This window comes from Cyrtonyx montezumae, unplaced genomic scaffold, assembly GCF_038088225.1.
Source record: "Cyrtonyx montezumae isolate F1298 unplaced genomic scaffold, pur_monq_1.0 scaffold_24, whole genome shotgun sequence".
Lineage (NCBI taxonomy): Eukaryota > Metazoa > Chordata > Aves > Galliformes > Odontophoridae > Cyrtonyx > Cyrtonyx montezumae.
This window is the reverse complement of record NW_027071981.1, coordinates 8227309-8255164: the sequence shown is the minus strand read 5'-3', so window position 1 is coordinate 8255164 and position 27856 is coordinate 8227309. Positions and strand designations below refer to the sequence as shown.

Genomic DNA, 27856 nt, shown 5'->3' with positions numbered 1-27856 from the left:
CGGTGATTGGCTGTCGGTGATTGGCTGTCGGTGATTGGCTGTCGGTGATTGGCTGTCGGTGATTGGCTGTCGGTGATTGGCTGTCGGCTCCGGGGCCGTACGCGCGTAGCGGCCGATGGCGGGAGGCGGCAGCATGGCGGCCGAGGTGCCGCACGTAGCGGTGTGGCCGGAGGGCGCGGGGGCCGAGGCGGGCTTCGTGCGGGCCGTGCTCTCGCTGCTCGAGAAGCCCGACACCACCGTGCGCTTCTTCGAGCGCGGCGACTACTACTCGGTGCATGGCGCGGACGCGCGGCTGGCCGCTCGAGAGCTGTTCCGTACGCGGGCCGTCATCCGGCAGCTGGCGGGCGCGCCAGGTGCGTGCGGGGCCGGGGCAGCGGGCGGCACTCGGAGCACAGCCGGCGGGGAGAGGGCAAGGGGCGGGCTGGTGCTGTGCTGTGCTGTGCTGCGCTGCGCTCTCGCATCGGCCCTGCAGCAGAAAGCATGGCTCTGTGCAGATGGGACGGGAGACGTGGACTGTATCTAGGAAGAATGTTACACTAAGGGTGGTGAGGCGCTGGCACAGGTTGCCCAGAGTTGGTGATGCCCCATCCTCGGCAACAACCGAGGTCAGGGTGGATGGGGCTCTGAGCACCTCATGGAGCTGTGGGTGTCTCTGTTCACTGCAGGGCTGATGGAATATATGGCCCCTAAGGGTCCCTTCCAGCTCTGTGTTTCTGTGATTCCACGATTCGTTGCCGTAAGTGCCTGTTGCAGAGCTGTCAGATGCGGGCAATGAGATGGGCACAGTGAGCAGCAGGTGTGTTTCCCAGGAGCAGTGGTGAATTTTCATTTGTGGTGATGGCTGCGTGGCTTCTGTGGTCACTGAGGGCCAGGTTCCCTTACAAGGATGAGAGATGCCCTCAAGTCGTGCTAGGGGAGGCTCAGGTTTCATGTTAGGAAACGTTTCTTCTGAGAAAGCAGAAAAAGCAGTGAGGCAGTGGCACAGAGGCTGCCGAGGGAGGTGGTGGAGTCACTGTCCCTGGAGGTGTTAAAGAGCCCTGGAGATGTGGCACTGAGAGACATGGTCCATGGGCATGGTGGGGGTGGGCTGGCATTGGTGATCTTAGAAGACTTCTCCAACCTCTTTGACTCTCTGTTTCTGTACTGTTCAAGTGCAGGTGATTCATTGGTTAGCAACGATAACATTCACATGTGCAAATTGTCTATTCTTAGGCGACTGACTCATGATGGCCTGCAGCAGGGAATAACATTTAATTATGTATTGCTCAAGATTTTCTCTAGCTGTCTCTTTTTTCTTTTTTTTTCTTGATAATTTTTTGGTATGTGGACATAGAGCTTGCAGACATCAGATGTAAGACTTCATCAGAAGAGGCAAACCTTGCTATTATCTTTTGTCTCAAGGAGCTTAATGTTGCAGAGCTTATACTTAACAAAATAAACTTGGTTGGAACTGATTTGTAATGAGTGAAACTTTCATGCAGTGGCAACAGAAGGAGAATGGTGCTGGAATATGCCTCACACTTCTTGATGTAAGCAATGGCTGCTGCGTTAGAAGAAAGTTGTGAAGGTCTTGGAGTGTGACAGTGTCAAGGCTGCGATTTGGAATACCTCCCAGACTAGGAACATGTGTATGGGTGCCATTTCTGGGCTATGTTCAGTGGTGATCACTTCACAGATGGAAGCCTGGGTCCATCAGCTCTGCTTCTAAAACATTTCCCAACGGCCTTATCTGGCATCTCTGATTGGGAGTGTATGACTTGGTCGTAACTGAAAAGAGAATTGTGTTTTGCTGGATGGTTCTGCAGTGGTCATCAGGAGAAGCTAATTCTATGTAATTAGCTGCTTACTTACTTCCAAGACTTACGTTACTAGTTATTTGTTGTTACTCTTACTGTCCAAAATAGAAAGCCCTTGTGGGTGTGGAAATTCTCTGCTTAACATCTTTCATAGAAAAGGAGAGCCTCAGAGGGTATGCCTGGATAGTTATCTGTCCAGGAAAGAAAACATGTAGCTTATTAGATTAAAATATTTCTCCAGTTAATCTTTCACACCATTCAAGAGTATTGTAATGAGAAGGGAAGGGTGAGAGGTAAGGTTCTTTGTATGTATAAATGTGATTAAATTTGGGAACTAAAATTGTTTTTATTTAGATATGGCGTATGCTTTCTTCATACCTGATATTAATAGTGAAATGTTGTGGGTTTTATGTGACCTTCAGTGTTGGACTAATGTCCATTCTGAAGGCTGTAAACTCTTTTCTGGGAGGATATTGATTACAGAAAACAAATGTGATGAACACGTTCAAGCACCTTACAGGTTCTCTTTCCCTCCCTCTTTTTTCTTCTTTCCCTAGGAAATCAGAAACTGGAGAGCGTTGTACTCAGTAAAATGAACTTTGAATCTTTTGTGAGAGATTTGCTTCTGGTTCGACATTACAGAGTAGAAGTTTACAAGAATAAAGCAGGGAGTAAATCTGTCAAAGAGAATGACTGGTATTTAGCATACAAGGTACAGGTTTTTTTTACCTCTATGTAATGGTAAAAGGGAAGGAGTAAAGAAATTCCTCTTTCCTGCATCTCTGTCTCAGTTTTGAATGAGTTTCAGTGACTGCCTTTGGTGGTACAATGCTAAGTTGTGCAGTTGGTTGTATGCTGTGCTTTCAGCTGCTGGAGGAGCTTGTCCTGTATCCTTGCCATAGGCTGCAGGACTGAAGAAGCCTGAGGTAGTTCACTTTCTGTAAGATGATATGTGAAATTTTGAAGGTTTAAAGAAGTTTAAAATGCTGTATGTTCTTTATTAATGGACTGTTCTTATCACTTTATCTTTTTGTTTTGCTTTAACAAGTGTACCTGTGTACACGCCCTCTTTAAAACTTCATTTCTCCTGGAAATAGGGTTCTCCTGGAAATCTTGCCCAGTTTGAGGAAGTTCTCTTTGCCAACAATGATATGTCAATGGCCATCGGGGTTGTGGGGGTGAAGCTGTCTTCTGCCGATGGACAAAGAGTGATAGGAGTCGGGTATGTGGACACTACGCTGAGAAAACTGAGCATCTGTGAATTCCCAGATAATGACCAGTTCTCAAACCTTGAAGCCTTGCTGGTTCAACTAGGACCTAAGGAGTGCGTGCTGCCGGGAGGGGAGACTGCAGGAGAGATGGCAAAACTGCGACAGGTGAGGGAAGTAGGTCTGCTTGTGGCCTTGGGTTCACTGTTGGTCAAAACTTAATCTAAATAACTGTATCCCTAGCTTATCAGCCAGTGCTGTGACTTGTGGGGAAATGGAAGAGAGCACTGTGTTAACTTGAACAAATTTTGCGTTATGCCTATGAAATGTGTTGTTTGTTGACTCCTTTGCATCTAATTCAGCAACATTTCTTGTAAGGGTAAAACTGTGACATTCTTCTCTCTGCAAACAAGTGAGCAACTAAACATCTCCTCAGGGTGTGCTTCTACATGATGAGCATCTGTCCAATGAGAACTGAAATTAATTGGTAACTGTATTTTATGATAAACAGGTCATTCAGAGAGGAGGAATCTTGATTACAGACAGAAAGAAGGCAGATTTCACGACAAAGGATATTGTTCAGGATCTCAATCGCTTGCTAAAATCGAGAAAAGGAGAACAAAAAAATAGTGCAGCATTGCCAGAGATGGAAAAGCAGGTGAGCCCAGAGCACTGTCTGGTGTGTCCCTGTTTTTCAGAAGCAGAGTGGTGTGTTCACCTGTTGTAAGATGATCTGTGCCCTTCCTGATCCTGTTCAGTGCTGGATTCCCATACTTCTGAGAGTATGCATTGTGTTAAGCTGCATTCCTGCTGAAGCACTTAGCAGTTCTGCTCTGCATGAGTTTTCATGTCAGAGTGAGATTCCAGGGGTCCTGGAACAATGTGAGATATCCTTAAAAGTAGTAAACTCTGATAAGCAGATTGACTGCCAACAAGAAGTACTTCCTATTCATAATCTACCTAAGGACTGAAATATAATCCTTTGACTGTTTTGCATAATGGAAAAACTCATTTACAAACAGAGTGCTGTTTATGCTGATGTTTTTGTAATTTACATCATCTGACAGCTCAAATATACAATGTAGTGCCCAAGTATCAGCTGAGCATGTTTGTTCTCTTCAGTCAGCTGCAAACATGAGTTAATTTACTTTAAATATGTTTTATCTTTTTTAAAACACCTTTCATTGTATCTTTGCAATGGGCATCCCCTGAGTTATTCTCCATTAATGTGTGATTTCATAACAGGTTGAAATTGCTGAAAGTCTGTTACAACCAAACAAGTCAGTAATCATGCTCCCTGTCTTTTGTGCTGGCATTAATGTGTGTAAGGTCTTACGGTGAGCCAGATCAGATCCTTGCTCTGTCTGTCTGAAACCATGAAACCAAGTCCTCAAATGATCCTTGATAAACAAGTTATAGCAGATACCTGTGTTCCTGAGCCAGAAATGTTCTGATAAGAGCTTTGGAAAGTTGGCATGGCATGCTTTTCACATCTTAGTTTGTTTATCAGATTAAGCAAATATCTAGTTTGTTGTTCTTACATCTACCTAGAAAGAAACTGTAGTGTCCTAGAAAAAAAGTGATGGATCTCCTGCATCCCTGCTGCAATTGTTGTAGCTCAGAGACTTTGCTGGACTGTATTTCTAGTAATTTTCTTTTTGATCAAATACTCCATGGTTCAGGAATATTTCTAACTAGAATATGTGTTTTTTCTTTTTTCTTTCTTTGAACTTCAGGTTGCTGTTTCATCTTTGTCAGCCGTTATCAAGTTTTTAGAGTTACTGTCAGATGACTCTAATTTTGGACAATTTGAACTGACTACTTTTGATCTTAGTCAGTATATGGTTCTAGATAACGCAGCTGTCCAAGCCCTCAACCTTTTCCAGGTAAGAAATGGTTTGTGCTGTGCAGTGTATTTGTTTAGCTGCTTGATTAACAGTCACAACTCTCCACATCCTGATTAATTGTCAGCTTCTGCTTTGTTAGCTTTGTTTTCAGCTGCTCCCACACAGAGAGAATTTTAAACAGTTAGCAACTGTTAACACTGTCTTTGTTCAGTTTTGTTCCTTTGTTTGCCTTTGAATGCAGAAGAGATCATAAAAGTGTCAGGAAGGTGTAGAATGCAGAATAGGAAGAGCCTTGGAAATAACCTGCTTGCAGCTGCTGAGGAACCTGGCTAACCAGTGGAGAGAGTGCATTAACTTTCCTTGGCTGTAGTCAGAGAAGTTGACATCCTCGGTGGCAGGAGCAGGTTTGGGGGGTGGAAGAAGAGTTGAGTTCAGTAGTTCTGTGGTGAGACAGGGAACTCCAAAATACTTTCTGCAGTCATGCTGTTTTTGGAAAATAGAAGTCTGAATGTGTGAACTGTGTAGGTGAAGTTCTGATAGTGCAGCAGATGAAATTATACAAAACTGAGGTCATCTAGCTGGGGTGTGCTGGGGTAGGTTATTTGTGTTCTATGGCACTTTCTTGGATTCAGGAGTTTTTCGTATGCTGTCCAGAACACTGAAGGTAGGAAATATACACTTTAGATTTTCTGGAGGTTAAACTGCCAGTGTAACCCTCTCACTGAATTTCCTCTTGTAGTGCTAGTTCTGCATTCCAGCTGTTCACAATCATGCAGACCTGTTAGTGGTTGAATGCCTACATGCTGTTTTAATTCTGTGTAGGAAGTGACTGAGGTTTTAATTTCAGAGTCATGAATTGAAACAACATCATTTGTTATTTGTCAGTGTTAAACACAATTTTTGCTTCCTAACTGTATGTTCAAAACAACCAAGCAGAAATCCTAGACATATGACCATAAAACTCTCTCAGATTCACTTAATGTTAAGCCAAAAGCAGTAGTAAACAATAATAAACTATAATCTGAACAGTGAAAGTTCAGAAATATTCATAGTGTGATCTGGAGAAACTTAAGAGAAAGTGAGGGTGTTCCCTCCTGTTACATCACTCTGTGTTGTCCCCTATCATGCCCCCAAAAGCTTTCCAACCTGAACCTTTGAATCAGCCTTATTCTACTTCTGTTGTTGTTGCTGTTTTTTAAATGGATGGGATCCTTGGTTTTTTTCACCTCACAAAGGGCAAGCTAACAAGTACCTAGGTACATTTCCACTTTTCCTATTCAAAGAATATACTACCCAATGACTAGATACACATCTCACTTTCCCTTTCATTCAGTATAAAAAAAGACAAACTGATTCCTTGCTTGCCATGGTCTAGGAAGCAGTGTAGTGCTTTAATGCTGTGCTGTTTCATTTGCCTTTTTTGATGGTGCTAGGTTTCATCCAGAAAAAAACAGATCTGTTTTTAAGTAGTGAACCTTAGTGCCAGTCAGTAAATTTGACTAACTCTTTTTCTTTTCTTTTCCAGAGTTCTGTGGAAAATGTTAATGTTACACAGTCTCTAGCTGGCTTACTCAATAAATGCAGAACCCCTCAAGGACAAAGGCTAGTTAATCAGTGGATCAAACAGCCACTCATGGACAAGAATAGAATTGAAGAAAGGTAAAGGTGTTGCATGTTTGTTAGACTTCTTGCAAGTTAGTAACTGTTTTACAGAAGGCTCCTTTTCACGAGCAAAATACTACAACCAAGGAATCAGTTCATTGCTTGTTAGAAATGGTGGCTGTAGGTTTTCGTGTGCTATGCTCTAACACGTAGTTAAACAGAACTGAAAGTCTTCTGCTGTATGAGATGCACATTGACAAGCTCACTGCTAGATAATTTATAATTATTACCTTTTAGAGAGGAAGTGTAATATGTTCAGGTGGTCAGATGACTCATGCTACAGGCTAAGGCACTACTTTCTAACTTCTTCATACTGTGGGTGCTCAGTCTGTACTTGATGCCACTTCCAGCTTACCAGTGAAAAAAGAAATTAAGCAGTATTGTTTCTAGAAATACAGAGGTCAAAACTCCCTTAGTCTGAAACAGAGCACTCTTACCATGTCTTGTGTGGATATTGTAGCCTGCATGTGGTCTTCATCTCCCTTGCTCTTTCATGCTGCTGCCTGTCATCCTGAGCCAGCCCTACCAGCAGAGAGCAGTATCAGTTAATATGAAGCTTTACAGCATTTGATAACTCACTGCTGAGATTGTACAGATAATTCTCAGCCCTTCAGAAAGGGAAACTACAAATGTCTTATTCCTCTTATTAAGCTCACATTAAATGTATCTGTCCTCCATCATCTAAACCCAAACTTTGTGCAACTCAAGTGAACAGCATGTTAGTGCATTTCCAAGTCCATGCATATCTTAAAAAAGCAGAATAAACCAGAAAATTGAATTTAACTTCGGCACATCGTCAGTCATGTGTTTCAGATAAGGAACTGCAAGTATTTTTGGGTGTGTTGTTGGGCTTTAGCACGGATCAGCACTGACAAAAATGAAATTTTAGCTTGGATACACATATGTAAGAGAAGCTATGGAGAGAGTAGTCTTCTTTCTAGATTTGTGTAGTTTTACGTGTGTGCATGTTTTCAAATGGTTTGCAGAGTGATGCCTAATAACTTGATCCAGACATGCTTAAAAATGTTTTTAACCTGGGAACTATTTGTCCTCAGGTTTACTGAATGCTGTATCTTACTTTTGCACATGTTACTGAGCTTTCATCATTAGTTCTTGATTACATGCCCAGGATATTCTGATTTTGTCAGTTTGGATCCTAAAATCCATGCCAACATGAATTGTATGTTTACGTTGATTTTAAGATTTTGGAAGTAGTCCCATTAATGGTTTTCTTATGCCAAAGTAAATGTTGGAAATCTAAACTTTTTTTTTTGACAGTCTTTTTTGATCATTATTGTGCACCAGAAGTCCTGCGAGTCTGGAAGAAAGACAGTGTTTTTGTTATGAAGTTGAGGTAGTAGGTAGAACATGTGATTTCTCTATGGTTAATGTTGGCTGTATTTTGCAAAAGCTTGGTTTAAAGGAGGAGGGGAGTTCTTCAGTAGAGTTCAGATATCAGTGAAGCTTGCTAAGGTAGATAGATCCAATTACTGAGTTTGAAAGAGTTCATAGATAGTCCCCTGTCCCTTGCTTAGCCACCAGACCAGCAAGGCTGTGCTTCTTTAGGAGTAGTTTGGTTTTAGTCTGTTGTACTTCTGGACACTGCAGTCATACCTTTCAGTTTACTCTGCAGCATTGCTGTGCCATAGGCTGAATGCCTCCAGATAAAAGCAGTGCATTTTACTCAAAAGCTGCTAATGTATTATCCTCCCAATCTTAATGCCATTCAGAGTGTGTAGGATTGTACTTCCGTAATTAAAAGGAGTTAACATGATAAGACAAATAAGACCGAGAAGAGGAATTGACAAGCTCAGGTATCTTCTGACAGATTTGTGTTTGCAAGGTTGTTTTCTATATACTACGCTGCATATTGTGATTGTTTTCAGAATGCAGAGTTTTGACACAATATAATTGAGAGCATATAGAGAGTTTGAGAAGAAAACAGGTGGACTTTTGGTCCAGATAGAAAAGCAGTGATCCCTTGTCATCAGGGGAGGTTCCTGATTGTTTCTTAGCTTGAATGTATTAAAGCACCCCACTTAACAGTGATGCAAACCTCATATCAAACTAGCCTAAACTACACAGATTTGACTGATGTTAGATGACTTTTTATTGGAGTGAGCCTGTTGTTTTGGTTATCCAGGAAGTGTGTTCTCTTAACTTTTGTTTCAGTAGCCTAGAGTTGGATGCCTGACAGTTCATTTCAATACCGTTGAAGTCAGACTCTTGTAACCCCCCGTGAAGACCTGTAGGTGGTGCAAGTCATCTTTTGGAGTTAAACAGATTAACTTTCAGTAGATTGTAACCTGCAGTGTGATACTGTATTTATGGATAAGTAGAACTGGATGTTATGTCACTGATCCATATTAACCATCAGTGCAGGATGCAATAACATCACAAATCAATGTACATAGTGCATATGTTTTAGACAACATAGTGTTTACCTACTCAAACAGCTTCTAACAAGAGCAAGGAGATCAAAGGGTTCTGGTTCTTGTCGGTCTTGAAAAGCATGGTGTTCTGCCCATGTCTGGCTGGTTTCCCCAGGTACACATGATCCAGCCTTGCTTTCGCCATACTGCAGGTTCAGATGGCTGCTCAGATGGAGCCTCTTGTCTCTTCAGAGTCAGCATCTCTCTGAAATTAAAAGGTAGTTTCAGAAACAGCGCAGATCACATTCTAATAGGATTTCTTCAGTAACTTGTTGTATTGAAGTACGACAAGCATCTTCAGTATGTTTAGTTTATTTTTTAGTTACTGGAAAGTTTGAGAAATGTGGAAGAACGTTAAGTAGCGCTTGTGCTGTTCAGCCTTGAGGAAGAAAAAATGCTGAATGTGTGCATAGTTTCCTTCAGAAAAATAAAACATATCTAGTGTTTGCTCACAGCACAAATAGAAGATTCCATTCAACTGATACCAGCCCCATTTTGAGTGAGAACTGGGACTACAGGCCCTGAATTTCCTTCCCACATAAGTTGGTCTGTGGTAGGTTTTCACTATTTTTGTGCTCTTTTTTAGCCTACAGCTGTCCCTGCAAAGTTCTGCAGGCAGGCTTTGTTGCTTCAGTTGTTTTGGTTATCTTTGAAAGGACCTTCTGTACAAGTACAGGCCACTACTTGTCTAGAGCAGCAAAGTGATTTCAGGCAGTTCAATTACTGTCCTGCACCCTCACTAAGGGAGGGGAGAATGTGAGCAGCTTGGAGGTTTGTCTAAACAATGTAATTAAAATGTACTTCAGCTGAATATTGGGAGTGCCTCTAGTGCCTGCAAAGACAGTTCTGAAACACAGGTTGAACCTAAGCTAACTGGAAGACAGTGTGATTTGATTTTTGTCATGCATGTCTTGGTGCAGTAACTGTTTTGCATGAAAGAAGCTGTCACATAGTGATAATGTAAATGTGCCTAGTAAATACAGGGATTAAGCTTTTAGTCACTTTCTCTTGCATCTGAATTTTGTGGCTCAAGTGAAATCAAAACTAAACAAAAACTTGGTTAAAAATGTCAGATCAGTTTTCAGATCTTGGTTTAAGAAATAATCAAGTTGCTGTTTTTTTATTCTTTAGGGAAAATTGATAGCATTGCTGTCGTACTGTTATTTTGCTCTCAGCCTGTCAAAAGCAGGTGGGTGATAATTACTGCAGTAGTTACATTTTACTTGAAATCTGTGTTTGATTACAGAATCACAGAATGATTTAGGTTGGAAAGGACCTCTGGAGGTCATCTGGTCCAACCTGCTGCTCAACCAGGGCCATACAAAGCAGATTGCCCAGGACCTGCATTTGAGCATCTGCAAGGATGAAGGCTCTTCAGCATCTCTGTGCTTCTATTCCAGTACGCAGTCACCCTCACACCACAGTCCTGATGCTTAGGTGGAACCTCCTGTGTTCCAGTTATTGCCCATTGCTTCTTGTCCTGGCACTGGGTGCTGCTGAACAGAGCCTGTCTCTGTCATCTTTGTACCTTTCCTCCAGGTTTTACAGGTGTGGATGGTTCCTCCCCAGCCTCCTCCAGGCTGAACAGCCCCAGCTTCCTCAGCCTCTCCTTACGGGAGAGGCACTCCTTGTTCCTTGATCATCTTGGTGGCCCTCTGCTGGACTCTTTCAGTATGTCCATGAATATTCTTAATATCCTTCTCGTCTAAGCAGCATTTTTCTGATAAAATTGACCGTAGTTAGCTTGAGTGGTTAAACAGGAAAGCTGATATAATTCTGCAGTCTTAAGAGAACTTGAGCAGGTGGAGAGTGTAAGCCCTTCAGAAGGCTCCACTGTTCTGTGGCTGGGGAAGAGGAGTTAATACCTTTAAGACGTTCTTGAAAGTAATAGTTGAGCTTCTCCCGTAAAACAGTGCATTCCTCATTAGATTTCATTGGTAACATATTTATTCCATGTGTTAGTGCAGTTATTTCCTGTGAAAATGCTGGAAGAACTTGGGATTTTGAATTACTGCTCTGCAGTAGTGATATCTTACTGATTCCTGTATGGATCCAGGTCTTATGGACTGAAAAACCATCCTGTCCTTTTTCTGAGTAGTCCTAGGAGAAGCATTCTTGTTCCTGTACTACTGGTTTTGGTTTTGAGATATCACCTGAGATTTTCAGTTTGCACATTTGAACAGCTGACTGTTTTGAAACAGGGATTTCATCCATGTTCTAGAGCAGTTTCACAGTTTCTGTAGTTACAGTTGTTTCTGTTATGTTGACTGCACTTCCTTAGATCTGTGATGGAAGGTTTTCCCTTATTCCCCCCGCTTCTCTCCCTTCCATTATTTTTATTTTTTCCTCTTTCAGCTTTTTTTTCTTCTTCTCAGCTGTGTGGGAGAAGCAAGTTATCCAGCACTGTCATCTGTTGTTTGTTTGCATCTCTTTATTGGATTTTTTATTTGATTTCTTTCTGTGTTTTCTTTGATTTCTCAGCCATAAGCTTCATATTTCAGAAAGAACCTATCCCTTGATTTCTTTATTACTTGTGAGCAGTAAATGTGGTTTGTGTTACCTTAATGTAGCTCTTGCTTTTCAGCAACCTTGTATGTGTTACTATGGTACAGGAAGGGAACCTGTTCTGCAAAATGAACATAAGGTTGATAGGTTTATGCTTATGGCTGTCAAATACAGGAGGGAAAACAGAACAGCACTAGGAAGGTCATGAGATGTTAGTCTAATTAGCATAGTTTTGGTAGAGGAAAATTGTATAATGCAGATCTGAACTCTTTGAACTTGTCATTGTAGTGGACAAAGGAGAAAAAAATAAATAAATCAGGTGTTTTAGAATGCCTTCAGCAAGTTCTGTGAAAGGCTGTTGAACAAGCTGAGAGAATTGTGGGATGAAAGAGGTTTGTTTGTGTAGGACGACGTAAAAAAGCACGAGCAACTAAAAAATAGGCAAAAAAAGCTGAGATTTTTTTAACAGGTGAATGGGTTGGACAGAGCAGTGATTAAGATTTTAATCAATTACTTTTATGATGCAAGGGAAGATTAATCTCCAAGTAGATTCTGAGCTTCGATGTACCTGCTCAACAGATGTTGGCAGCTTGAAACGGTTTCACTTCGGCGCTGTTCATTAGATACCCAACTGTAAAAATCACAGAGGCATGGTATAGTCTGAATATCCTTGCTTTTTCAGCTTACACCAATTCTGGTGTTGTTTGTTCTTTCATCCTGAATGTGCCCAATGGATGCACACATAGAGAAAAGATAGATACAAATGCTTTTCTTCTATTTGCTTATATAAAAGAATTGCATACCGTGAGGTGCTAACCCTTAAATCTTACTTAGGTTGAATTTGGTTGAAGCCTTTGTGGTCGATCCAGAGCTGCGTCAGGGCCTTCAAGAAGATCTTTTACGCCGCTTCCCAGATCTTAACCGGCTAGCAAAGAAATTCCAGAGGCAAGCAGCAACCTTACAGGACTGCTACCGAATGTATCAAGCAATTAACCAACTGCCCAATGTTGTACAAGCACTAGAGAAACATGAAGGTAATGCTTCCTGTTTGCAGTGTTTTATAACGCATTGAGTCTGCTAAGAAATAGTGTCTGGATTTCCAAGAAGTATGCTTTTCCTGTGTGCTTCCATTGCAGGAGTTAAACTTAAGGCATTTAAATGGGAACTGTGCTAGAAAAATGCCAGTCAGGTACTTAAAAACAAAACAAACCCTTGGGTGATGTTGTCTTATCTCTAAGAATTCTTGGCCAGTTCTGTGTGTTGTATCTTACAGTCGAGATAACTATACAATATTATGTTCTTTTTGAAGACTCAGTTCTCAAATGTACTTTGAGTTGTAATTAAAGTATTTTTTGTGTCGTTTAAGCATCAGTGGTATCATTATAAGAAGGTTTTTGTTTTTTGAAGTAGTGAAGTGTTCCTGCTGTGGAGAGTCACGTGGCAGGCTCTCTGCTGATGTTCAGTGCTAGGGAGCTCAGTGCTGTGACAAGCAAGCCTAGAAAATACAAAGACTGCTGTTTCCTTTTCTGTATGTTACCAGGAAAGTGCAAAATAAGATGGTGTCAGTATAAGAGGGATGTAATCTAATACAACAACAGCTGTCCTAGCCTGCTCAAATTCTTATTTCTATAGAAGAGCACTAAGTTGACAATCCCTTTGTGTGAATTGAACGCTGAAACCTTAAAGATGAGCAGTTCTTGAGATGGTATGGCTACAAATACTTCCTTACTGTATTTGAGCAGACACAGTGTGAGGTCATCCGATACCTTATACTATTCTGTACTACTGGTTTCTGACTTCAAGTAATGGATCTTCTAGAAGACTCACTGGAAACTGAATGTATTTTTGGATGCTGTCTGTTACTTCCAAAAGCAGTTGAAATCTTAACGCTGTGAAAGAACTGGTAGATACATGAAATAAATAAAACCTATATATGTGTTGTGATACAAGGGCTGTGCTGCAGTTGAGTCAGCTCGATCACATTCTCCCTTTGTCTTTTTTGAACAGACTCTTGGTTTTCCCTTGGATTTCCACTTTCAGCATTCCAAAATTCTCTCTTCCTGCCTCTGTCTCTTTCTGTTAAGTGTCATTTGGAGCAGTAGAGTTTCTTTGTCTTAAAATTTGACTGTTTTCATACCTCAGTGTTAGAAGTTTTGAGAGAAAACCACTAAGCTCACTGTACATATGAATTCCAGGACTGCAAGAGGTTCCTGTTCTTCTACGTGTTACCTACAGTCAGTCTGCCTTAGCAGGGCATTCATCAGCAGTGTATCTAAAATAATTTGAAATAGGTGGAATGCATTACTTTTATTCATAGCTGTACATCTGCAGCTGCACCACGGTGTGATTAGCAGTGATTGCCTTTTGCCCAGGATGAAGCATTGCTTTGTTGAGGTGTTTGTTTTAATGGATGATGATGGCTGAGGAGTGGGGGACTGAGTAAAGAGCATTTTTTATTTTTTAGATATAAGAAACCTGCCTATAAGACAGGAAAGGACACTGAGTCATCAAATCATTTTGCTGTTGCTGGCAAAAGGAAGCAGTTGTTCATTACTCGGATTGCTGGGCATCAAATCTAGGTACTCAGATGTCCATCTTTGAGAAGCTGCCAAAGCATCTTCCTTATTTCAGACTGACGCTCAATTTTAAGCCTGCAAATAAGCAGGATGCAGGACTTGTATTCTGGGTGGAGTTTTTCTGTGTTATATACGGTATCTTGTGAATACCTCCTGATTGCTTTGGGAAATACCTATATATTTTTATTATGCATTGTAGTGCTGATCATTCCTTGACTGTTGTACTGTGGTTATAAAAGTTTTCTGACCAAAGCTGTTCTACATTCCTTACCATTTCCAGCTGATAATTCCCCTACTCGGAGCATTTTTTAGTCTGTTACTACATTAAAACATGCTAGTAAACTTTGTTTCATTCCTCTTAGCTCAGTTTTCAAGCTCATTTAGTTATGTTCTTGATTTACTTCCTCCAGTTTCCTCTGTTATCTTCTGCAATGTATATACTAGTGAATTTCATAAGCAGCTTTCTTTTGTTTGTGTGTTAATATCATTAATGCACACATCTTCTAATGAATTGTACAAGCCCTGGGGGAGCAGTACTGCTAATATCTTTCCAACTTATTCATCTTTTACAAGTCCTGGGTGTCTTCTTTGTCTGCCTTTTAATCACTGTGGTAATCATGAATCTTGCATCTTAACATCTTGTGTGACACTACTGAGGAGTCCACATGAGGTCTGTGGGTTTTGTTTTGTACCAGAGGCACACTTTTATGGTACATAGGCATGATCCACTTTCAGTATTTTATCTGAGTTTCTCTTTTGCTCTGTATACTTTTTATAAGACCTTTTGTACAATCAAAAAGACAAATTTAAGCCGTTCTCCCTTGGCACAACAGTGTTGATTTCCAGATTTCTTTTTGCTGCTCAGCTAACTATACAAATGTTTCAAGTTTGAGATGAGACAATAGCTACAAGCTTAATGAGACTGTTAATTAGATAATGCTGATTTGAGAAAAAACATAGGAGTTTATCAATGAAACAACCATAAGAAACCATAATAAAAAATATTCAGCTTATATATTGGTGCTGTTTATTTAGGGTATGTGAATCCTGGTTAAGCTGTAAAATACTGTGCTTAATTTTTCTTGTTCTTAACAGGAGCTCACCAGATGTTGTTATTGGCAGTGTTTATAACACCTCTTAATGATCTCCACTCTGACTTCTCAAAATTTCTGGAGATGATAGAAACAACATTGGATATGGATAAGGTATGACTGGTGTGGTTGAACAGGTTTACTTTGCAATTACAATTTCTTATTGAACTTTTCAATCTGCTCTGCACTCACTAAATTAATTGATCATCTGTGCTAAGCTGTTACTGTTAGATTAGTCATGGCATGTATAAGGAGTCATATTGATCTTAAGAGTTGAATAACATAATTATGTAGCCAATGAAAAGTGCTTTAGCTACATGGATGCTATGGTCCTGAAACTTGTTTTCAGAAACCTCATCAATATTACAGAAGGGGAAGTTACTTTGCCACTTGTTTTTTTTTCTTCTCATAATTTCATTGTGACTGTGATGTCTCATATCTAGGATGTAGCCAGAGTTTGCTTCTTAGGTATTTCTCTCCTTTATGAAGCTCAGGAGAGAGGCTTCTGTTTGGTGAGAGTGAGTCTTTGTGACTAACAGTCTGTTTGGAAAATGTCTGATCTTGATACAAAGCTGAAATTCACTTTCCAGTGTAAAGAAGCTTCTTGCTAGAGAAACAGCCACTGAAGTTAATTTAGCCTCTCATCTGCACTTAGTTGTAAAATATTACCACAGATAGGACTGATTCTGCAAGCAAAACTGGCTTTTTTTTACCAGAGGAAAAATTGGCCAAAGAAAGGAGCATTGCTGTTCCTTAATGTGTACCAGAAGGAAGGGATGGGTACAGATGAATGGCATCCATAGTTACCATTGTTCAGCACTGTGCTTCTTGTGTTTGGCTGTCTTGTTTCTGAAAGTGAAGCAGTGCCAAAGTTTTTAGTGCATTTTATCATTTTTGTCTGATGTATTTGCTGGAGAATTGGAAAATGCACATGTTTTTATATTTCCTCTGCTTGCTTAGACACTTGTTTAATGTTTGTTGCTTACAAGATGCTTCAGTCAATTTGGAGAACTTGGGAGGCTTTTAGGATTGTCATAGATGTCAATCTCAGCTGACTGTAGAAAGATGAGCTTCACCAGACCACGTGCCAAGGATAGGAGCAATTAGTTGCACTTCAGAAAACTACACTGACCTTACAAAAAAAAAATGAGCGTGCATATTTTGCAGCACTTGAAGAAGTGCCCCTTTTTCTTTCTTTGTGCTTTGTATGTGTTCATCAGCTGTGTTTTGTACTCCTTAAGGACTTCGACTGACGTGTGGCTGTAATTGATGATGTATGCTAATGAAGACATTTATAGCTATCTACTAGTTGCAGACCATCTGTCGATGCCGTTAGCGTGCCCTGGAACTCTGCATTCTTTAAAACAAGCAGTTGTTGCAGCCTTCACCCTGCTCTTCAAATTTCTTTTCAACTTAAAAAACATTTTGCTGTTCTTCTACATTGGTTAGGGAGGCAGTTATTTTTAACCAAGCCCCCTAGGACCTGTTGTTGAACTTGTGGTTGTTTTTCCTTCAGGATACTGGAGTCAATTAAAATGGCTACAGGTAAACCAACGCTGGCTTTGTGAAGAGTGCACCTTCTGTGCAGGAATCTTAAAACTTGAACGTTTGGCTTTCAGTTCCTCTCAGTTGCTCGGGTATTCATACAAAACGCTGAGCTCTGTTCTGAGTGTGATTGAAGGACGGGTTGTCATAGCAACTAAATTATGTCAGGAAATCTATTCAGGGTAAGCATTCTAATATAAAAAGAAACATCTGAGTTCAGAAAGTGTGGGACGTGGTTATTCATTTACCTAGCTGTTTAAAACAAAAATAAAATTGAGAAACCATCGCATCCATTCCTGTACTTCTTAGATCCATAAGGGGCTTTTGAAAACGATCTGCTCTAGCCTTCACCTCAAGCTGGGACAACTTCCTAATTTCTTACTGCTTTCATTATGCAGGATTTTGATTTTAGTCTTGAGATCACAGCCCTCTACAGAAGGACTTACTTTTCAAATTAGTTAGCTAGCTCAGTATAGCACCAGGGTCTGCAAATCATTTACTGTCAGCTCATTAACGTGAGGAACACTTGGAACCAAGACTCGCTCACTCCACGTAATGAACATATGCAGGTATCAAATTGTCATCAGTTCTGGGTTATTGTCTGACCCATCGTGACAAGGGTTGGCGTTGTTGGCCTTTTCAGCCTATCCTTTCTGTTTCAGAACTAGGATCTGCCCCATAAAAGCAGGAATGTTCTGCTGTGTGTTCTGTCATAAATATTCATAGCTGTTCTTTTTGCAGAAATATTAAGGGAATGGGAGAAACAGACCTATCAACAGGGCCATAACAGGGAATGGCTTTTTTTATGCTGCTTTCCCAATGTCTGCAAGTTTCAAGAGTGATGTCTAAAATCACATAAATGTGCAGTGGCCACGTGTCTGGAGAACATCACTGCAGTGTGTTGGCGTGAAACAAAATAGCAGGCTGAGGGAAATGCCTTTCAGTGCTGCTGGATGCACACAGGAAGCATGCAGTGAGGGACCTTATTCTTTTTATTACTGCCTGGTCTGTACAGATTATTTTTTATTTTCTTCCCTAGGTGGAGAATCACGAATTTCTTGTTAAAGCTTCTTTTGATCCTAACCTGACAGAATTGCGAGAGAAGATGAATGAGCTGGAAGAAAACATGCAGTCCTTATTAAAGAGTGCAGCCAAAGAACTTGGTAGGGGAGAGAACTGCTTTATTTCTCACCTCCTTTAAATTACTTAATTATCTGGGGACCAAGTGATGAAAACTGGCATAGAGGAACTAGGTAGGGGATGTTTCTGTTGTTTTATTTATTCCCTTCATTTGGAGTGACTTGAATTGTCACAGTGTGATCTATTGGAAGCTGAGTTGTTGCAGGGTTGCAGTGTGCTGTGTGCAACTCATCTAATTCCTAATTAAACCCAAGTTTCTTAATTTTATTTAAACTGGATACCCAGATGACAAGAAGGAAAGGCAAGGCTACATAAGGATGAGGAATCCCACCAGCAATAGTAGGTGTTAGTAAAAGAATCACAGGGCTGTTCGTGCTGTGTTTACAACAGCAAGCAGAATGTCCTGGTAGTGCCCTATGAACGTTTTTTGTATTCTGGAGAATACGTAGCAATACAGTAATGATGCTCCTCGTTTCAATCTGCATTTTTAGGGCATATCAAAGGTAAGAGCAGGGGAGGAACAGGTAAAATTGTTATTTGTATTTCTCACGTGTGTATAGAGCCAAAATGAAAACACTGAAGAGCGTGTTGGAGAAGCTACATCACATGAACTGGGATTCAGAAACAGCACAAGCAATAGGATTTTGTTAATAGTGTGTGGGTTTTTTTTTTTTCTTTTCATCTAAAAGGTTTGGAAGCTGGTAAAAGCATCAAACTGGAGTCAAATTCACAGTTTGGACATCACTTCCGAATTACTTGCAAGGAAGAAAAGGTTCTCAGGAACAATTCAAAGTACAAGATCACTGATACACAGAAGAATGGCGTGAAATTCACCAACAGGTCTGAGATGGTGCTGGTAACGTTTGGAGCCTGTTGTGAAAGCAGCAGTTATTCCTCCCTGTCTAGTTTTTACAGTTAGTGGGGTTTCTTTTGTGTATCTCGAATGGCTGAATTTTCACCTATTTAGTTGTCTCACAGATTGATGTGTTGAGCGAGACTGAGAAGTCATTCTGTCTGTTGAAAGCACATGCCTGTGTTCCCCATTTTCTTTGCCAACTGTTAGCTATTTTTGTTCATTTGACTTTGGCTAATTTGTCTGTTTTAGCTGCACCTAGCAGTGTAATTGCATTCAGTGTGAGTGTTTATACAGACACTTTTACAAGCTGAAATAGGAAAAGAGCTATTTGTGTTTATCACCAAATACAATATGCAGCAGTTTTGTTGGTGGTTACCTTTTCCAAATTATGCTGTGATCTCTGTTGGTCGTAAGTATTGGACTTGTGTTCTGAGGTTCTGAAACAAGACATTTGGACAGTGCTCTCAGCCATAGGGTTTGGTGCTGCTGTGTGGAGCCTGGGGTTGGACTCACTGGTCTTTGAGGGTCCCTTCAACTCAGGATGTTCTGTGATTCTATTCTGTGAAGCTACAAAACTTAAGTAGAAGAGAATCTCTTGAGTTTTATTGGTCTGACCCCTCTCTTAGATCAGAGCCATCTTTGAAGCCAGATACAATCTCAGAATTAAATGAGGTGGCTCAATCTTTTTCGTCTGTCTGCTTCCCGTGTCACATATGGAATGGTTAGAACAGCAGCAATTAATACATGGTTTGTTTCAGACAAACAATGCAACTGTGACTTCAGGTGTAACAGCTGCTGCTGGAGTTACCCTTAGAGAAGTGAGTTTCTTGGGAGGTGGCTGGTGGTAATGCACTGCAGCAGTGGACACAGAGGGCACCACAACCTCTGAATGTTGTGGTTTACTTCACAGTAAGCTGAGTGCTGTCAATGAGGATTACATGAAGAACAGAGAAGAGTATGAAGAGGCTCAGGATGCAATTGTTAAGGAAATTATTAACATTGCTTCAGGTGAGTTGGTGTCGATATGCATGGCAGTCTGGAGTGCTGGGAGGACTTGCTCTTACTCTGCAAGCCTTTCTGCAGAGAAGGACCTGAACCTTCCCTAAAGAATGTGGGGAAAAAAAGAGAAAAAAGTGGGTTCTGTTTGGGCCTTTAGACAGTTGTTGAAAGTATAGAATATGTTGTCTGAAGGTCGCTACAGATAAGCAGTGATGGTGCATGTGCAAATGCTTTTCCCATAATAGGGACAAAAATATGCCTGTAGAGGGCCACATCTGTCATCTCTTCCCTCCCTGACTGTGGGCATCCTCACCCATACCTAGCAGTGTGCTAGGTAGAAGGCAGAGCAGACAAGAAACAACAAGGAGATGAGGGACCTAGGGGTTGTGGAGGAAGAATGCTATTATGCAGCAGAAGAACAAGTGAATCATTTATACAGGACAATAAAAAACTGTTGTTTTTCTTATTAATTTTCCTCTATTTTGTTCTAAGATCATCATCTGCAAATACCAAGTATGTTTGAGAAAAAGTATTTGGCTGCTGCTTAATGTTTGTGATGTGCAGTAATGGACTTGCAGGTGTACAGGTGTAGGGGAAGAAAACACATTTTTCCTCCTGCAAAGACAGATTCATTAAAAGGACCGGATAAATTAATGATTAAAAGGACTAATTCTTAAATGAAAGTGCCTTGAAGTCATCTTAACTAACAATCCTTAACCTAGCCAAGTTCAAAAAACAGTGTTAAAACAGTGAATGCGTTTCCTACAGATTGGATTCTTTCTGCAGGTCACTACTCATCTTTTCCTACTATGCATCCCTGTTGCGGATGTTAGGTCTTCCACCTCTGTAGTCCCCTGTCCATCACTCACTGAAAAGCAGCAGCAATCTCCTGCCCCGTTCCCCTTGAGATATTTTTTTCAGCAAGAGTGAAACAATTTCTAACTGTGTGTTGCCTTTGTCCCTCTGTAATCAAACACAGGTTACGCAGAGCCAATACAGACCATGAATGATGTAATAGCTCAGTTGGATGCAATTGTCAGTTTTGCTCACGTGTCAAACGGAGCACCGGTGCCCTATGTCCGTCCTGTCATCCTGGAGAAGGGACAAGGAAGGATTGTGCTGAAAGGTGCCAGGCATCCCTGCATCGAAGTGCAAGATGAGGTGGCCTTCATCCCCAATGATGTCACATTTGAGAAGGGCAAGCAGATGTTCCACATTATTACTGGTAAATGTTTGTTACCTTTTCCACTTAACACTTAGGTTTTAAATGTTTCAAGTATTTCCAATAACGATGCCTTTAAAAAAGCAAAAGGGAAGGAAGTGGAAAAGGTATGTTAGAACAGTTTATCTAATCAAGAATGTGGGCAAGTGAGCAAGTTATTCATATGGCTATATATGGACTAAGATTTAGCTATGGAAAACGTGTTCTGTGGTCTGATTTTTGGGTGATCCTGTGTGGAGCCAAGAGTTGGTCTTGATGATTCTCGTGGGTCTCTTCCAATTCATGATATTCAGTAGTGCTATATAAAGAAGAGTGAGCATTGCTTGCATTTAAATATATACATATATATCTGTCCACACTGTTCTTGTCGTATGTTTCTTTAGACAGCAGGTATTCTGCATGCTTGTGCACACAGAGGTATCTTCCAAACGATCAGTCAGAATGAGTGTTACAATTGTAATTATGGCACTAATTGGGGAAGTTGGTCACTAATTTAGAAATAGTTATTTGGGAAGAAGAGGGAGGCTGCTGGGATATTTGCAAGTAAGAAATTCATCCTTACCACTCATCTCCTTTGCTTTGCTAAACGTCCCTTCCCAAGCCAGACAGCCTCAGGAGCTGGAGAGCCTGAACCTACTGAAGTGATGAGGAAAATTCCACAGGGCATCAACTGTATTGTAGCCATGTGGGAAAGATTTTAAACACACACTTCATTAATGTTTTCTTTGTTTAGTGTTAGTCAATTTCAAATGCAAAGTGTGTTTTAATGACCATACTCCTTTTTTTTTCCTAATCTCTGGTGAAATTAAGAGAATTCTACTATACAGGGAAACCTTTTTAGTGTTTATACATTTAATTGAATTTTAATTTCCATTCAGATATGCGTAACACATTCTGAGTAGCAAAGATGTGAAATTAGAGAATGATTAATGAACACTTGTAAAATGATCAAAAAGAAAAACTAAGAATCTGAATAAATGCATGGCAACACTCTTGTGTTTTTCTGGTTACAAAAGCACAAAATTGGTTTTGATGATCAGTTTGTTTGGAAAGCACTTTCTATTTCATTTGTGCTTCAGATAAGTTCCAATTACATAATACGTGTTTTTGATGATTCAGAATCGCTTCAGGTTATAATTTAAATCACCAGAAAGCTTCTTCATTTTTGCAGACAAATCTTGGTTGTTGTTTGAAGTGAAAGCAAATTATTCTTGTTCTTTATCAGCAATACTGGTAACTGTACGGTGAAAGCTTGCTAGTTACAGGTATGAATGTGCATTTTAGTTGGCTTCTTACACTTCTGCAAACTCACAAAACTTACGAAACTCTTCTTTCATTCCTTCTCTTTAAAAAATGGAATGCCTATCAAAACAGTAGCCCTGAGTAGGAGTAGTGCTTCTAGTTGCACCTGTTAGACAAGTCTTCTTTCTCCTGGCAAAAGAGCAGGTTCCTGTGCTGTCGTTTGGTTGGGTTTTTTGGGTCTTTTTTTTTTTCAGTTTTTAAGAGCCTGTTCTCCTTTAAAAGGAATGGTAAAAGGTGATGCTTTTAAATACCTTTGCTAAATTTCTTCCTTAGGCCCTAACATGGGTGGAAAGTCGACGTACATCCGACAGACAGGAGTCATTGTTCTTATGGCCCAAATTGGGTGTTTTGTACCCTGCGACTCTGCAGAAATAACCATTGTGGATTGTATCCTGGCCCGTGTAGGAGCTGGAGACAGTCAGCTGAAAGGTGTGTCTACTTTCATGGCTGAAATGTTGGAAACTGCTTCAATCCTTAGGTAAGTCCTATGTGTGTTTCATTTCATTGATCAGGGCTGATCAGAAAGGATGAGCTTTAAGAATGTTGCATCTTTCTATTTTGTCATTTGTGACACTGAGTGTACTTTATTCATACGTTGTCATGTAAACAGTTTCTGTCTTTTGCTTGATGTTATGTTGTGCCTCTGTAATATGACCTGTGCTAATCTGGTATCCAGAGTTTATGCTTTGCTCATACTTAATGCTTTTCTGTTTTAGGACAGCATCTGAAAACTCTTTGATAATCATTGATGAGCTGGGAAGAGGAACTTCAACCTACGATGGCTTTGGCTTGGCGTGGGCTATTTCAGAATACATTGCTAGCAAAATTTGTGCTTTCTGTATGTTTGCTACACATTTCCATGAGCTGACAGCTCTTGCTGATCAAGTTCCAACAGTAAATAACCTACACGTTACTGCTTTAACCACTGACAGCACACTGACAATGCTGTATCGTGTCAAGGCAGGTAAGACTATAAATGGCAGATGGTGAACTTCATTCCTCCATGAGAGGAAGGAAGAAATCTTAATGGAAAGGAACGTGAAGAGATACTTCATGTGTAGAACAAGTTTAGGTGTTAGAGGAGACATGCTGTTTATGAATAGGTAACATGTATGGCAGGAGCTTTGTCCTATTCTTGAACACAGCTGATGATTACTTGTCAAGATTTCTATGTTATTGTGGCACTCAGTTTGATGCATTTGTAGTTGCTCTTTTTCAAGGATAGAAAGAAGGGCTCCAAAATGTTGTTTTCTGTTTTCCTAGATTTCTTTTGGAAACGGGTTATTATTCTAAATCATACAGGAAGAGCTTATCTTCCTTGAATGTATTTTTTTTTAAGGAAATGAATGCAACTTTTCTTTGCTGGTATTTTATTCAATAATGTCTGTTTCATTATCATTAAGAGTTACTTACTGAAGAAAACAGTGCTCAATTTGTGCAGTAGTTTGATATTAACAAAATTGCATTGTTTAGTTATTAGGAAATGGCATAATAAAATAACAAGTAGCTTGCTTCTGCCTTTGAATCTGTGGAATAATACTTGCCCTTTGATTACTTGTAGAACTGCTGCTAATTTTACATTCACCTCTGACTGTAGTCTTGCAATTAGCTTTCAGACACTGCTCTCTAAAGCTAGGAGATTGCTCTGAGCAAGAGGAATAAAAGAACAACCAGAAGTGCTGCTGTCTTAGAGCTCAGCAGAGAATCTCAGATCTTGCTGCTGTCTTGTTTCTCTTAACTCTTTTCTTGTGAGCTCCCTCTTTTGGGAGCTTAGAAGTGTGGCCTCTGTTCTCCTTTCTGTACATGCAGTTTTCTAGGCACTGTCCAGGCTTTGTTTCTGGACAGATCTGAGTTGCTGGCTCTGGTATCCTGCCTGTTCCAGTGGAGGCAGTGCCAGGGATGCTTTTAGTAGTTTGCTGTTCTCTATCTTCTCCCATGCACGTTAGGCTCCTTCCACCATGTGAAGGTCCAAAGACTTGCTCAAATCAGTACTTTAAAATATGATTTAGCATGGGAATATTCATGGGAACTGAAGAGGATTGTGGTCATAAACTGTACATTGAATTGCTGAGCATTTTTTGGATGTGCTATTGCACGTAGAGGCACAGCAGTGTCTTCTTAAATCTCTGTCGGATTAAATGTGGTGTTATGAAATCTTTATCTTCAAATACCTGATCTAAATTTGGATGCTTTTTGTATAACGTTTTGGTTTTAGTTTTGTGCTTTTTCTTTTTTGGAAGAATTACTTTGGAGCAACGATGTAAGTGCGGGCAGCTCTCATACAGTTGTGTTTTGAAACAAACAGTGGCTTTTATTTAATTGGCCACGTGTAACTAAAGCTAACGTGCATGATAAGGAAATGGATTGAGTATTTTCCTTCTGCTCTTTGTTTCCTTCTTCATGAGTGTGACAGAATCAGTGGGTACAGTTCTCCAAGCCTCAGTTCCAGGCTTTTATCAACAGAAACTGGAATTAACTTTGTGTCTGTGCACATATGTGTTCCTAAAGCAAAATCAAGACAACAAATGTCTGCTTAAAAATACTAATTATTTCCTCTAGAAAAGCCTGAGTACAGTGTTAGTGAAACAGACAACGTCTAAATGCTCTATTTTTCTTTGCCTTTTCTTCAGTTACCCAGAATTTAGTAGATTATTAGTTAAAATGTGTAATTAATTTACTATCTTGCTGGAGACTGGAACTAAAAGGATAGAGAGTAGTATTAGTGGGTGGCCAATCAAAACGATGGCAATGTAAAAGAATGGAGCTGACAGTTTGTACTGGGGGCTTTGGATATTGAAGGGAAAATGATTTTTATGTAACTGTCTGTAATTGATATATTCTGAGCAAGTGTGAGAACTTTCCTTCTCAACCCAGAGTTATGAACAGTGCATTAATTGAAGTGTAAACTGAGAGATGAAAGGTTTTGATATAATTAAACTCTTCCTAGAAGCCAGGAAGCTACGTGGTACTGATGCAGAGGAGGTGGAGGAGGATTGAGAATGCACCAGGGCATTTATGTATATGTATGTCTAAATGCACTCTTTATATCCTTTTATAAACAGAGCAGATTATTATTTTACACAGATTGTGCTGCAGCTCTTTAATTAAAAATATGTATATTCAGTTTCATTAGAGGGGGATTCTGCCTGAGGTGTGTTTTCCCTTTCTCCCTGAAGGACTTCTGTAGCTCTGCAGCTACTATTCTAAGAGGGCTTAATTTAATGAGAGTACATTCTTAATCTGCGTTATCATATCATGTATAGTCCAGAAATGAAATAGAAAACCACTGTGAAACCCAACCCCCACATCACACACACACTCCTTCAGAATGGAGGATTACTTCAGGTCGGTTCATATAATCTCTGTGCAGGCCTGTTGTCTCTTGGAATTCTTTACAGGTTGATTTTCTCTCTGCCCAGGTGTTTGTGACCAGAGTTTTGGAATACATGTAGCAGAGTTGGCCGCTTTCCCAAAACATGTGATAGAAAGCGCGAGAGAGAAAGCACTGGAGCTGGAGGAGTTTCAAGATATTGGCAGGCCCAAGGATGCTGAAGGAGAGCCAGCAGCCAAGAAGTGCTACAGAGAAAGAGAGGTTTACTAACAGCATTTTTTTTTTGTCCATTTGTTTACACGGGGTAGCTCTTAGCAAAATAGTTCTAAGCTTCAGATTTCTCCGAAGCATGTGCTCCCTTACCATTTGCTTTGTCTTTTGCAGAGGCTCTCTCTGCCTTTCTTATCATAAGCATATAAGTCTGATCACACATCTTCATTCTGGCCTGAGAATTTGGCAGCTTTGCAACTGGTGTATCACTTTTCATAGAACAATTGCAGCTTTGGTAATGCTCCATTATATGGAAGCCTTGAAGCATTAATCCATATCCAGAGCACTTTCTACACTTAAAAACACATTGCTATGGACAAAGGCTGCTCCTTTATTTTAAGTTTTGGAGGTCCTTCACAATTCACAATATATTTGATAATAAATAATAGATAATAAACTCTCGAGGCATTAGAATAGTGTAGTGCTAGAGGTCTTTTCCACGCAGTTTGTCTGCCTTTGTTCACATCATGTTGAGAGAGACAGCCGTGCTATTGTATTTCCAAGTGCTTTGGAGAATTCTGCACTGAAAGCACTCTGCGTCAGTTCTAAATATTACAATCAAAGTACAAATGCTTTGTAGTAGAGTACTCCCATAAAAAACACAGAGGACTAAGCAGAAATCCGTGTTCTGGCCAGATTGTTTCTGACACAGGAATCCAGAACACTGTCCATTGATGTTTGTTCTCGCTGCTCACATTGTTTAGAAGTTGTACTTTGCCTATTTGTGTAAAAGCATATGCATAAAGCTTAATTGTCGTCGCTTCTCAGTGGTGGCAGCCACTCTGCAGTTGCCTGGTAACAATTTGCTCCTTCTTTTTGCATATGGAAATGTTGATTTGGATTTACGGTTCATCCAAAAAGTAACGTGGCCTCTCAAACAATTACTGCTCCAGCAATCCTCTCCTGATGTGGTTACGTGCTGGAATTAAATGTGGAACATTCATAGGAGCTCTCAGTGTTAAAATTTGTCTCTGCCAATGAACTCTCGTAGCTTTTGCTCATGGATTGAAAGGAAGAAGAAACGAATATAACTGGATTGTACATAATAGCAAGTGCAAAAATAATGTGGTTTTGTCTGTGAAAAGCTTCTGATGCTGAACAGGACTTTGTATCTCTGGTATAATTTGGAAATATACTGTTTGCAGTCTAACCATTCTTTCTTTTTTTTTTTTTTTCCCATCCTTCCCCTCGCTCTGTTTTAGGAAGGCGAAAAGATCATTCAGGATTTTCTCTGTCAAGTGAAAGCATTGCCCCTGACAGATATGTCAGAAGAAGACATCAGAGCCAAGCTGAAGCAGCTGAGAGCTGATGTGTTGGCAAAGAACAACAGTTTCGTGAATGAAATCATCTCTAGAACAAAAGTTACACCATGAAAGATGTGAGAAGAGGATGCAGCTCCTGAAGCTTGTCTTTTTTTTTCTGATTATAAGAACTACCATTTTCTTGTCTCATAGTTTTATATGCTGTAATGTTTTGTATAGATTTATGTAGGCTTTTTTTTTTCCCTTGGACTGTAATTATTTGTTAGAAGACTAAAAATCTGCACCCTTTCTTTGCCAGGTTCCTGCTTTTAGCTCTTATCTCTTGTGTTCTCTTACAGATTTTCAATAAATTTTTTTTGTATTGAGAAAATTACTGAAGTCATGTAACCTTTTGCTAGAACAGAAGCATGCCAGTAAGTATAACCCTTCAGAGAGTGTACAGCTGCCACAGCCTTGAAAAAACAGTGTCCTGTACAATTACGTTGACTAATTAACTATTAGTACTCTATTAGAAAAAAGCATTGTTAAATTTATGGGTGTACCTGGGTGGAGCTTTGGGGGAATCATAGAATGGTTTGGCTTGGTAGGGACCTTTAAGATGATGTATTTCCAGCCCCCTGCTGTAGGCAGGGACACCTCCCTCTAGAGCAGGGTGCTCACAGCCACATCCAGCCTGGCCTTGAATGCTTCCAGGGGAGGGGGCATCCACAGCCTCTCTGTGCCACTGTCTCACCACCCTCACAGGAAAGAATTTCTTCCTAGTATGTAGTCTAGATCTGCCCTCTTCCTGTTTAAAGCCATTTCCCCTCATC

General features: G+C 40.3%; 1 protein-coding gene across 1 annotated transcript; it reads left to right on the top strand.

Moving 5' to 3' along the window:
• Positions 1-124: 124 nt before the first annotated feature.
• MSH2 (mutS homolog 2) lies at positions 125-27396 on the top strand. The gene is made up of 16 exons (XM_065739617.1): positions 125-353; positions 2354-2508; positions 2894-3172; positions 3516-3662; positions 4741-4890; positions 6377-6510; positions 12285-12484; positions 15122-15231; positions 17702-17825; positions 18492-18642; positions 19569-19666; positions 20637-20882; positions 22455-22659; positions 22898-23145; positions 25601-25773; positions 26985-27396. The coding sequence occupies exons 1-16, from the start codon at positions 134-136 to the stop codon at positions 27153-27155; spliced, it is 2811 nt and encodes a 936-aa protein (XP_065595689.1). The 5' UTR covers positions 125-133; the 3' UTR covers positions 27156-27396.
• Positions 27397-27856: the final 460 nt, after the last annotated feature.